The sequence below is a fragment of the Seriola lalandi genome, unplaced genomic scaffold (genome assembly GCF_002814215.2).
Source record: "Seriola lalandi dorsalis isolate HSWRI2012SDOR001 ecotype SW California unplaced genomic scaffold, Sedor1 jcf7180002054979, whole genome shotgun sequence".
In the NCBI taxonomy this organism is placed as follows: Eukaryota; Metazoa; Chordata; class Actinopteri; order Carangiformes; family Carangidae; genus Seriola; species Seriola lalandi.
Window position 1 is genome coordinate 898,745 of NW_019525529.1, and position 13,362 is coordinate 912,106.

Consider the following 13,362-nt stretch of genomic DNA (forward strand, 5'->3'; position numbering starts at 1 on the left):
CGACATTGATCAATCAGTGCGCACACTGCCTTTTCAATTTCTTTTGTGTGATTTTCCTTGATTGTATCAAGTTCTCTCATTCCCTGTTTGATTTCTGCTGCTGCAGTCAGCTGATGAAACACAGAGTTTTCCATTTCTCGTCGAAGGCTCTTTGCACTGTTTGCAAAGTCCTCTTTGTATCCTTCTACTAGATAGATATGACCCTCTGTTTGCTTGAAGTACTTTGTCAAATTTTCAAGAAGCTCTGTCTCCCACTTAGACAGCACTGTGGAGGCTTCACTTTTCAAACACGTGATGAAATCTTTCATGTCAGCTATTTCACACTTTGCAGCAACTGTGCCGAAATTTGAAATTCCTGTTTCAGCATTTGTAACCCACTTGTAAATGTCTTTTCTGAATTCCCATTCCCATTTGTTGAATTCTGTGCATAGCCTCATGTATGCATCAGCCACTAGACTGTTTCTGAAGCTGAAGATGAAGTTTTCATGCTTTACTGCATTCCACAGGCTTGACATCCACTCTTTGAACTCCAAGATATCATTAGCAGATGAATCACATTTTCCCAGTAGATGGATGATGTTTTTCTTGAGCTCATATACAGCTTCGCTGTACCCTGCATTGACCGGTGCCATTGGTGGGTTTCCATTCCAGAGTCCAGGAATGTACCAGTTCCCAGTATCTGGACTGTACTCCATCACATCCGTGAAACTCTTGTTCTCCTCTTTCTTTTCCATTTTGGCGGCTGCCTGCGTCATCTCATTTAACTGTTGCAAGAGCAGTTTCCTGTCTCTTAAGTTCTTCTCATTGGCTGAAACATCTGATACATTCTGATGAACAAACTGACATTTCGGCTTTTTGCCCACCTCTTTCATCCTGAGAAAAGCGTGCACAACTATTTGCAGAATGTCCTTCATTTCTGTTGAATTCTCCATTGCAATATTAATGATGGTGATATCACTCAGCCCTATGACAAGTGTTGCAAGCTCATTGTCATGTTCATGGCTATCATCCAGTTGCGCAAGCTCTGGTGACTTTAAGCCCTCAGTGTCAATGATCACCATGAAGTCACAGTTGAGCACTTTTCTGATATCTTCATTGATTCTGATGAGCAACATAAAAGCACCTCGAGTGCATCGACCACTGCTGACTGCAAACTGCACTCCAAACATGGTGTTAAGAAGAGTGGACTTTCCTGTGCTCTGAACTCCAAGAACTGTGACTACCAGTATCTTGTTCTTGGGAGACACCAAGTCATGGAGCTGAGAGAGAACATCACTCACCCATCTGAGAGGTATGTTGGAAGCATCTCCATCTACAAGCTCAAGAGGAAATCCATCCAGCAGCAATCCGGCACAGAGTTTGGGCAGATGCTGTAACTGTTGACGTGATGGGTCTGTTTCTGGAAGGGAAACTGAAGCTTCATAGATCTGACCCATTTCACGGAAGAAGTGTTCAGTCCCCAGTGAGCTGTTGGAAAGTTCTCTGTCAATGTCTTTAAGCACATTTTTGTTCTCAGAATTCTTGGATTTTTCTTTGTACTGTTCCCTGAGGAAAGACATTTTGTCTCGAGACAGGTTATCAAGATTAATTCGAATCCACTTCAGGAAATAACATCTCTCTGTCCCTGGGCTTGATATTGCATTGATGAAACATGTCATTGGATTTGAAATGTCATAAGAGTTCTGTTTTTCCCGAAGTTTTTCCTTCTGTAGCTGAAGATCACTTTTGTATTTTTCTATGTCTTCAGACCCAACTTTTCGAAGCCGAAATTCTTCCTTCTCTAAACATGTCAGGTCTTTCCATATTTGTCCTTGCAGGGGAAGCTGCTCTTCTTTGTATTTAAGGGTGTTTTGAATTTCTGCAGCGATGGCATCTGCATTTTTCTTGGCAGTCTGGCACTCTGGACAGTCTTCATCAACCAAGATTCCCAGTTCATGGGCAATGTCAGCCATCTGCTCTATGCACATCTTCATCTTTGAGTTCTCAACTACATCGCTGACAGTTTTCCTCAAATTTTTGACGAAGTCTGCGTCATTCATCCGCCTAGTCTTCAAAACAATGTTGTTGTTAGTCAAGCCCAACTCAGTTGCAACTTGTTCTAAAGCATCTAGACTGAAGGTCTTGCTCTGATGGTTACCCACCAAGAAGATCTGTGCCTTGTAGTTCTGGTTGGTCAGAAGTCTGCATCCAGATTTTAGACTGTCAAAGAAGACAAAAACTGCAGCAGATGTCTGACACAAAAAAGAAAACTGTGTTTCAAATGAAGTAATGTCCCCTCGAAGGTTAGCTACAGCTACTGGCTCACTGAAAATATCCATGTTTTTGTTTCCACAAGGAAGGTACCAAGTAATTTCAGTCAGTCCATCAGATATTCTTCTTGGACTGTCGCCACACTCCATATCGTGGTGAACAAAGGTATCATGGTACTGCTGAGAATTGCTCAGAAGCTTATTGAGAATCTCTGACTTGGACAAGGAGCATTCTCCCAGTCTCACAAAGGATATCATTGGAAGTTCAGAGAGAACAATTCTGTCTTCAATAAAACCCTTGGATTGTGAGAGTGACTGAGGTCTGTATTTTTTAACAATATCCCTCAAGGCCCAAAGCATGAGTGTGCACTGTTGTGTGTCACAATTAGGAAGCAGCAGCAGCACAGAAAACTGACACATAGACATTTTGAGTGCCATCTCCTGCTGTACAAAAGCATCAGAACACAGAAAGAGAGCAGTGATGATGTCGAGGGGGTTCAGCATGTCACCTGAATTTGGACTATCAACCAGATTCTTCAGATCTAACTTCGTATTCCCTGATACAGCATCACAGGCTGATTCACATTCTGATGTACACTTCACATTCCTGGCTGTCACATTAACCATCATTAGCTTCTTCAGAAAATACCATGGAAGATCTGATTGACACTTGGCAGTTTCATCAGTAATGGTCCTCTCATCAATCTGAAGTATTTTGCTCAGTGATAACTTCTGTGTGTAGTGTTGCTCCAACCCCAGGACTTCTAGTAACCTCTCTTGGTGTGTCTCTGTGGATATCAAGAAAATGATAAGTAATATCAATATTTTCAATATATTAAAGCACGAATCCCTAATTTAAGGTGCCCTGTGGAGCTTCTGACCTCTTGCAGCACTATGAAGCAGTTTTTTCATCAGTGGGTCCATTCTGTTAAGTCCAAGGAATGTCAGCTTTGGTTATGTAAACAATAACTGCTTAATCATGGCCATGGTGATTCTTACTCAATCTGAGATTTAGGAGGTTTATTAACATTGTAGCTGTTTGACCATTGAGCAATGCCAGTCCTTGCACAATGTACATGCACTTTACAAAGGTCAAGTGAGTGGAGTGGATCGCTGAAATGCATTGCCTGCCCTGGGCATAGCCTCATAGCAGGATGAAAGAAACGGGGGCGGGGCTGGTCAAAGGGGGTTCAAGTACCTTTTATGGCCACAAATTCTTTATAATTTCAGTAGCCTAGTTGACTACAAAAAATTAGCCAAAAAGTAATTTCACTACTTAAGTCAACATACACTTATGTAGTTAAATGTGTTTAACTATTAACCCCAACCCTAACCCAACCATGCACACAGGAACCGCCCACAGCTGAGATGACACAGTGCTGTAAGAGGTATTCAAGTGTCAGGGGACTTCCTCCTCTGAAGAGTTCACGTTTTTCCCCCCCAAAATGCTCCCAGCAAACAGATAAAACCAGAGCAGAGGCGGACTGGCCATGGGGACTAGCGGTTCAAATGGCGATCGGCCCGTAGACACAAGTTTTTTAAATGTATTACCGACTCCGGTAGTGCCATCCATATTTCCATTCCCTGCGGAATTTCTTTCTTAGTCCGACTGTGGAGCCAATACTGCTCTGGCTTTGCAAAGTGAAGAGCCCAACTAAAGCCCCCCCAGCTTGACTCAGTACTGGCATTTCTTCTCTTCTACATGTAAGTACCTTGATGGTTACATAATCTTCTGTCTGTTTTCATTTGTGGTCGGCTGCTGTGGGCATGATAACGTTAGCCGACTTGCTGATACACATATTATGAATTTGTTCGGCAAAAGTTGCTATCATTAGCTGGCTAACTGCTAGCACTCCTGTGAAGCATATTCCGGCATTGGTAGCATGGGGTTAATGGTTGTGGGTGGATTGTTTTTGTTGGCTGTTGTGTCTATAGGGTAACTTTATTCAGTTGTGCTTCTCCTTATGTGTTTAATGGCCACTTAAACTGGACTTCATAACACTTCGCTGACACATTAACTGGGTGGGTGGCGGGGCCGGAGTTGTGGCAGATTAATAATTTCTTCTGTCTGAGATGGTGGTCGTCTCGTGCCACATTTAGTGGCAGTAATAATCATTTAGAGGAAACCTGTTTGTTCGTTAGTTGCTAATTTGCTTCAGCTTTAGATAGGGCTGGGCTATTAATTGAATTTTTATTTTCGATTACGATTGGCCTTCAACCCTTATAAAAACAAGATAATCGAGAGAAAACGATTATTGAGCCGCATTCTGTTTGACAACAAATGTCATCCCCTCTACAAAAGACGTTATCTTATCCGTTCTCGGTACTGAAGAAATTTGGATAATAGATTTTGTATTTGTTACTGCAATATAAAAGCTCTCCTGCACATTCACCAACTCCGTTTCTGATTAAGACATTCGTCTATGATGCATTGATTCCTACGCAGAAGTTGATCTGCATCTCTGACCCTGTGTATGAGGGGCGGGGCAGTGCTCTCACACACCTTGGAGCATCGTGCAACACACACACACACACACACACACACACACACACACACACACACACACACACACACACACACACACACAGACCCTGCTCTTAGTGACAATGGAGAGAAATAAACGTTTTGAGGGTGGTTAAGTCTTTGTCATGTAAGGACGGAAACACCAGCGACCTCTGGACACATCCGGTGGAAGTTCGTCCCACACAGACGGAGAAATGAACAGTTTCCTACGACTAGCTCGCAGCTCTTCTGTCGTTGTGTCAGGTGTGTTTTGAATCCAGCAGCATGGAGCCAGAGTTAACAGTTAACTACATTATACGAACATGTGTTAATGATAAAAACTGACCATTAGTCAGCTGATTGATCTGGATGTGTTCTTAAATTAATGAGAAATTAGGGAAATCATTTTTTTCCTTATTTTCTGTTTTTTTCCCCAAAGTCAATGAGAAATCATGTTGAATGATTGTGATCTCAATATTGATCACAATAATTGTGAGGATTTTTGCCATAATCGAGCAGCCCTAGCTTTAGATTAGTACAGTGACCATACGTGGGACTGGAAACATAGTCTATTACATAGTCTATTCGTGTCATTGGCCTTAAAATTCCAGTATGCCAGTAAGCTTTCATAAAGGAAATATGTCTAATGTGAGGGGGGTTCAGTAATCAGTGTCTTTGTTGAGTTGATTGTTGAAGCATGCTGTTGACAGTGGTGTGTTTGTAGCTTGTAGCTTGAGGCTGGTTTGTGAAGTGCATTTGATGGTTGAGATTCAATTATGCTAACAATTTCCAATTTCCACTATAGTACTACTACACTGGCTGTTTCGGTGTTTCTATGTCAGCAAGTATAATGTTAAGACCCACTGTTGTTGGTAGCTTTTTATACTGGTAGGCTGGTTTGTACAGTGTATGTTTGGTGGTTGAGGACCAGTATGGATTTGCTAGGTTTTGTCACTTCACATACTTTAACCAGCCTACACTGAATGTTTGAATTATGTTTTCAATATAGACAAGAGCAAAATGAAAAATCTGATCTGAAAAATACAATGAAGCATTTTGGGGAGGCAAATTGTTTTGTCAGTACCCCTGGTCTCCAAACTAAAATTCTCAAGCCACCAAACTGTTAAAATATTCATGATCACTGAGCTGATGATGGATGAGAACAGTTCAGCTGTTTCATGCCAATGCCATGTTGACATATAAGATACCAACATTCTAGTCGTGGGTTTTTACATCAACATTTTTTTCGTTTTCAATCAAAATGTATCACCCATCTGACATCAGAAAGACGTCCTGCTACTTTCTGACATTACATTGATGTCCTGTGCCAGCTGGGAAGGGACATTAATATCTGTACAAAATGTCATGACTGTCCTATTTTTCAGTCTGGACCAGAGAAGTGCACTGATGGATGGACAAACGAACTGCAGTGGTTCTTGCATGGCTAAACATTAAGATGATACAACACATAACTGTTGTCGCAGGGCTGCATTTCTAGGACTGTAGTTTTTTGTAACACTGCCACCTAATGAATTGGATGACAGGACCGCATTTCTCTAACAAGATGGACAACAGTCATAGTGTGAGTACTTCATGTAAATCGAGTTTTACATGATTCATGTTAAAAACAATTGTGGTGTTTTGACCTGGGCAACAAAGTAAACATTAGATAGCCGAAGTGTGAGTAGCTATCATAATCATAAAGGCACTGAAAAAATCCATCAGTTATCTTATGAAAGCTTGCTGCAAAACTAACTGTTTGCCTATTTATTTATATGTTTAATGAACCCATAGCACAATTTTGGCAAGCACAACTAGGTGTTGACATATGACAAGTTTAAATAATTTTACTTAAACTTTGCTGACTGCCTGTTTACCGTATATTACATTCCAGCAATACTGTACACAATACCTGCTATCAGCTAATCTCATTTTCAGTCGGCTTTTGTAATGTTGGAGTAGACAATTGGCATTTTCAATAGTCAGTTATTATGTAGGCCTACTCTGCAGACCTACACCATGTGTTACCACCTGTTAGATTCTGCAATGTATGGCCTGTATGAAAGGATGAACTAAATCCAGAATAGAAGTAAGAGTAGAGAATGTATTGTTTTTTTAGACAGTATCATAACTTTCTTTCTGATCAACTACTTACTAATATTAGTTAATATCTCAACTAAGAAATAGTAATGTTATTTAATGAGTGTTTAAGTGTTAGCAACGTTTCTGTTAACCCAGCAGTGATTATTTTGTCTGTTTCCTATTTCAGTGAAATGGGGGAATTTAGTCGAGATAGACATGGAATTCAGGAAAGAAGAGAGACCATTCAGTTGGTAGGTTGTGCTGTGACCTACTCTGCAATCTGAAGTTTGAATATTGAAGAGTCAGAGAAAGTCAAGTATTAATAACATGTTATCTCTAGTGGTTGAGGTTCTCTTAACAACCCAGCTGAATTGCTGGACAGAAAGAAGTATTTGGGTGGAATAAACCTTTATGGGCAGTTTTGTGGCCATCCTATCCACTGGGTGGCGCTGTCTCAAAAAACTAGGCTCCCGAGGCTGTGGTCCCGAAATTGCGGCCAGTGCTGCAGGACCCATTTATACAGTCTATGGCAGGAACATAATACTGGGGAATTATTGTGGTCCTGCTGTTCGTACCTATTTTGGACAGGAGATGGTGTAGTTTTACTGCTTTGAGAGCTGTGTCTTGGCAAGAGGTCAGGAGGCACCAGGAAATAGCTGAAGTCAAAGTAACAGAATTTGCTTTCATCTGTTTTTGCTCCCTTTTTTTCTTCTTCCTTTCCTTGTTTTTTAATCGCAGAGTCAGGGTATCAGTTAGTATAGGCTATGTCTCCTAACTTGATAATTGTTGTGATTTTTCTCATTAATGTATTTGTTATACTTACTTGTGCGGGCAGATGTTACAATTGGCTTGCTTATTCTTTTGTTCTTCATTTGTGCAGAAACATGGAGGGAGTAACACACCCCTGGCCTCAGGCTGCTGAAGGTAATGCTGTTTGCTTCTGTTGTCACCTCTTGCACGATTTCTCCCTCCATGCAACAAGTCACACTGTAGGTCTCCAGTTCACCAGCAGGAGTGTCCCACTGCAGAGACAGTGACTCGCTGCTGACATTATAAACTGTTATGCTCACAGGAGGAACAGGTTCTGTGAGAATAAAAAAAATAAAAAAAAAGAAGTTTAATTCAATAATGGAAGTTCAATGGAAGCATGTGGCAACATTTTAAATTGCTATAACTGCCAAACATAGCAGGTGTGATAAACAACAAAGTTACAACAAGCACAGTACAAATTGTACACAAACCTGTATAACAACCTAAGAGCATACATCAGTGTAAGAAGTGAATATACTTCAGCATTTATAAGCAATTTAATTTTGAATATGAGCAGCATGACATTATTTCAGATTTACCTGTAAAGACAGAAACAGAGGCTGCTTTGCTTTGATTTCCATTTTCTGCTATCCTTGTGATGCTGAAAGTATACTCAGTCCCAGGATTCAGTCCTTCAACATCTACAGCGCTGGAGACTACACGGATCAGAGTGTCTCTCTGCGTCTCACAGGAGTAATCTATATGAACTTTATACTCAACAGAGGAATCAGTGGGTGTCAGGCCAAGAGAAACAGTGTCACTGCCTGAATAGAGAACTGTTACCTCTGGTGGTGGTGGAACATCTGCCGTAAGATAAGAGATGCACATGTCACTATCTCCACATTACAACAGGATTTTACTCATGACAATATGTACATTTTTTTAACACTTGAGCACTGTGGTATTTATTTATTCATGCTAAACAACAGATTGCTTAAGGCTGCACTTCAACATTTTCTTTAGTCATACATACATTCAGACTGTGGTGTTGCAGCAGAGACTCCTTCCTCACAGTGAGGCTCAAGCCAGTCATCCGGTGCATCATAGAACTCCTTTTAAAAATAATGGAGAAAATTAAGCATCTTTAATGTAAGAAATATTCATAATTGATAAGACAATATGCAATATGGCATGTCATTTTATTACTGTAAGTATTCTTGATTATCCATTGTTTTGTTTACCTCCTCCTCCTCTGAGGTATCCATTGTGGGTACACTCTCAGTCATCTCACACTTGGTCCAGATTATTTCATCTGCTTCTCTCTAAAAGTAATAGGAAACAAGCTAATACTGTAAGTTTAGGAAATAAAAAAACAGCCCAAAATTCCCCTGAAATATAACTGTAACCAGATGAAAACAAAGGAAAAACTTTGCTGATTCATGCCTCCTAGATACAAGTACATTCAGTTAATTTTAACAGAACACTTTACAGGTGGAAGCCCTGAAATGTGATCAGAGAAAGCAGTTACATTTTTCTAATGGTGGAACAAGTATTCAAATCTTTTTATGAAGTAGAAGCAATACAACCTACCAAGACCTACCTTTTGTAAGACAGATTTTTCCATGGCAAAACAGCATCATTCTTTTATCCAGGAGTTTCGATCGACTGTATGTGCAATATGTTGTAATAGGTTAGGAATTTAGCCCGAACATCAAGTACCGCACCCTCCTTCAAATGAGAAAGTAATACTTCAGATTTCTCCTTTTATACTGCTGCATGTAGTCACTTTCAGTTTCATTTCCCTGAAAGAGTACATGGTGTTCGAGGAAAACAAAACTTTACTGTCTGACCAGGTCAAAAGGGCAATGACGTCAATGTGATCCGTGTGCCCCCATTAAATGTTGTTTTTTTTTTTTTTTTTTTTTTTTTTTTTTTTTTTTAAATGTTAAGAGATTAAAACGGGACTCAAACGTTTTCTAAATGAAGGGTCAGTGTTAAGTTTGAATGAAGGATTTGGACTAGGCAATGGTATTTAGACAGAGACAGATTCATAGTTTAAAATACGTTGTTCATTGTTGGTTCTTTGAATGTTTCCTTCAGGGTTTGGTTGAATGGCCTGGAGAGGTGTACAGGCAGCTGAGTGGTTCACTGGACCAGGAATGACGGGTGAGACGGGATATGAGGATGAGAGTAGACCACGTGGGTAAATAGACAGTCTGGTGAAGCGTGAAGGGCTGGTCTTTATATACTGCAAAGTCTTGGTGAGTTGATTAGCTGATCAGGAACATGCTTATTTGCTCATTAATAGTTCAATATTTCATTTAATCATCCTATCCTCATTATTCAGTTTCCATGTCACTGCTTTGTTGATATTAACGATAGCAAAAGACACTATTGGTCACATACCCGATCAGAAAATACTGGACCACAAATTCTGAAGGATTGTTGAGACGTATACACTCTCTTGCTAATTAATTAGACACACCTAGATAAAACTAATTCAGTATAAAACAGGCCTGCAATAAATCCTCCCTTCAGGATTATAATGTTTTGTTTTTATTCGATCTGTTTGAGAGACATGTTTTGATTTCATGGTCATTGTGGAGGCTGTAATTTGTGGTGCTGTTGAACTGTACTGGGTTATACTGTAAAAGATTGAATGTCACGTTTAATTTGACAAAAAGAAAAAGTTTTTCGAACACTTTGATTATCTATTATCTCTTAATCAAAAATGAAACAAATTCATAACCAGACTGCTGATTTTGTAGCTTTATTGACTCAGTGAACAAGTCAGTAATGTGTACATGTTGACAATATAGCACATATAGAATGAATTGAATGAATCTTTTAATTCTATTAGTACTGTAAATATTTGGCACCAGACACTTGGATGAATATTTAGCATCAGATACTTCAGGAAAAGAAAAGACAACAAAACAAACTGAGTGATCTTTTGAAAGAGATAAAATAATACATCTAAATATTTTAATATCTGACACATCACAAAAATAAAAGACAACACATCATATTTCATTTTTTCTGACAATTTGTTGCTTTGATTGTCCGAGTACATCTTTTCAGTGGCATTATAATGAAGTTTAAAACCGAACTCATCAACATCAGAATGGAGTTAAAGACACTGGAAATGTAAATATTTTGCATCAGATACTTCACAAAACAAACTTATCTTATAAAATATATAAAATGATACACGTAAATATTTAATATCTAATCTAATATGTCTATATATCTATATCTAATATGTTGAGGACACCAATATAGAATGATGATATTTTAATTACTGTGGATGTGCAAATATTTGGCACCAGATACTTAAATGAAATAAAACCAAGAGATTCTGAATTCTAAGTAAGACAATCACACACTCATTAAAAGATAAAGAAAATAAAAATAAAACACTCTTGTAATGAAAATATGTTAAACAGACTTAATTACATTTTACAACACTGGAAATGTAAATATTTGCATCAGATACTCCACAAAACAAACTGATCTTTTAAGATATATAAAATGATACACGTACATATCTTAATATCTAATACGTCACAAAAACTAAAAGAAAAAGACAAAGTTAAATTTAATTTGATATGTTTCTTGGTATGTTTGTTACATGTGTTCCTCACATGTACATTGACTCAGAGAATCAAAAAGCATTTAAAACTGAGCTCATCAACATTAGAATAGTGTTAAAGCTGATTATTATTATTTAACACGACATCAACCTCGGATGAAGGTGAGCACTGACTGTAGTGTTTGTTTGATATTTTTATATTGCCCACTCGCAAGTTGTAGTTTTTTAATGTCTAATTAACAGGAAGATGAAAATGTCCATGAGAGAATAATGAATAAATCAATGTAATGAGGAGAATGTGCACCTCTGTAAACACACAGCATGTAGTCTCTCACTTGATGTTAAATGACTCTCTGAGACTCTCCTCTGCCTGCTTACGTGTGATATTTTTCCAAGTTTTAGGAATATCAGCAGGCTGTGCATTATATGCTTCTGCAAACATACTGTTAAACCTTGACAGTATGTATTTCCAGTAGTCTGATGCCTGAAGGCTTACATCTGGAGGAATTTTCCAGTCTGGGAAAATATCTGTGTATTTCTTGTAGGGGTGCCATTCCTTGTTTGTAACATTACAGCGAAAATTGTCATCACTGATCACAGACGATGTGCATATGTCAGTGACAAGTTTTTTTGTCTGGTACCATCGATATCTACCAAGACCCTCTGGCCGATGCAGTGAAGCCCAGTGCTCAGTATGGGCATTTCCTCCCGCATCACATGGAGCTTTGCAAAACGGACAGTGTTTACCACATCCCATCAGTTTGGTGAAAAGCTCATTCTGAGGCTTCACATGGAAATGCTTCAGTTTTATCTGGATGTTTGATTTTTTGAAATCTTCTCTAAGAGCTTGTCCCATCTCATTCACACACTCTGTGAACCAGTGAGCAAACTGTTCCTGGTTTGCGTTGTTCAGAATCATGAAAGCATTAAGAGCATCCTGGGAAATGACCAGTTTATCTCCAAGTTCCTGACACACATGATCAACAAATGTCTTCAAGTTGCCACTCTTTATCATTTTGGCCTTGTTGATAGCATCATTTATACTCCTGATACTTGACTGAATATGACGATCTTCAAACTCAGAAATCTTAGAACCATTTGAGAAGTGAGTCACTATCTGGTCGAGTGTCCACTTCTTCACATATTCCTCATATGAGCAAATGTAGCTCAAATACTTTTCAAACTTATCCTTTGTAAGCAAATCCAGTAAAACTGAATACTGGAAGAATATTCTTGTGCTGAACTGTTGTTGTGTCAGCATCTCATCAATGATATCAGGACCCAGGGAACGGTTGATGAAGTCCTCGACTGCAGGCTTCAAGCATTGGCTGGTGAATTCTTCTGCTTTCTTCTGGCACTGGTCTCGTTTATGAAACACATCTTTAAAATCAGCACAAAACTTCCCTTTGTTTTGATCCAGACATCTGTAAGGATCATTCACATGTAAGAAGTCTTCGTGCATTTTCTGAAATTTTCTGGCTGCAACTCCACAGATGTGTTGTTTTAGAGAAACTTCAAACTCAATGCCTGTCTTTAAATCCTGATCGTTTTGCAGCCTCTCATCAATCATTTGTAGCATCTCCTGGATGTAAGTGTCAGAGTAATTGTTTTTCCTTTCGACTATTTCAGTCACAAACTGAATGCAACAAGCTATGATACTGTCAGCCATCTTTTGTACCATCATGATGTGATCTTGCCCGCTCATCCATTTGCTCACTCGATGTTTAACTTGTATGCAGAATCCCTCCTCTGTATATTTGAAAGGCATTTTGCCACAATCTTTCAGGTTTTTTTCACTCAACAATTTAGATGCATGACTCCCCTTGTATGACAGATTTGTTCTCAGGTGGTAGGATACATTGGTGAAGACATCTGTTGCCTTTTGTTCAGAAAAAGACAGTTTCTTCACTGTTTCATTCCACATCTTATTAAATTCCTTTTCCAGCTCATGATCTCTCATCTGGACATTCTTCTTGCGACATTGATCAATCAGTGCGCACACTGCCTTTTCAATTTCTTTTGTGTGATTTTCCTTGATTGTATCAAGTTCTCTCATTCCCTGTTTGATTTCTGCTGCTGCAGTCAGCTGATGAAACACAGAGTTTTCCATTTCTCGTCGAAGGCTCTTTGCACTGTTTGCAAAGTCCTCTTTGTATCCTTCTACTAGATAGATATGACCCTCTGTT

The 13,362-nt window shown here is 39.1% G+C and overlaps 1 protein-coding gene and 1 pseudogene across 2 annotated transcripts; both read right to left on the reverse strand.

Annotated features, from left to right (window-relative positions):
- Window positions 1-408: 408 nt before the first annotated feature.
- Window positions 409-9,408, reverse strand: LOC111647024 (up-regulator of cell proliferation-like; annotated as a pseudogene). Its single transcript, XR_015436524.1, has 6 exons — window positions 9,185-9,408; window positions 8,826-8,906; window positions 8,618-8,696; window positions 8,184-8,447; window positions 7,658-7,918; window positions 409-3,037 (listed from the first exon to the last, which is right to left on the reverse strand). The product of XR_015436524.1 is annotated as an up-regulator of cell proliferation-like (transcript).
- Window positions 9,409-10,593: 1,185 nt separating this feature from the next.
- On the reverse strand, window positions 10,594-13,356 carry LOC147817273 (interferon-induced very large GTPase 1-like). The gene has a single exon (XM_087171212.1). It carries the CDS (start codon window positions 13,284-13,286, stop codon window positions 11,508-11,510), a length of 1,779 nt encoding a protein of 592 aa, XP_087027338.1. The 5' UTR covers window positions 13,287-13,356; the 3' UTR covers window positions 10,594-11,507.
- Window positions 13,357-13,362: the final 6 nt, after the last annotated feature.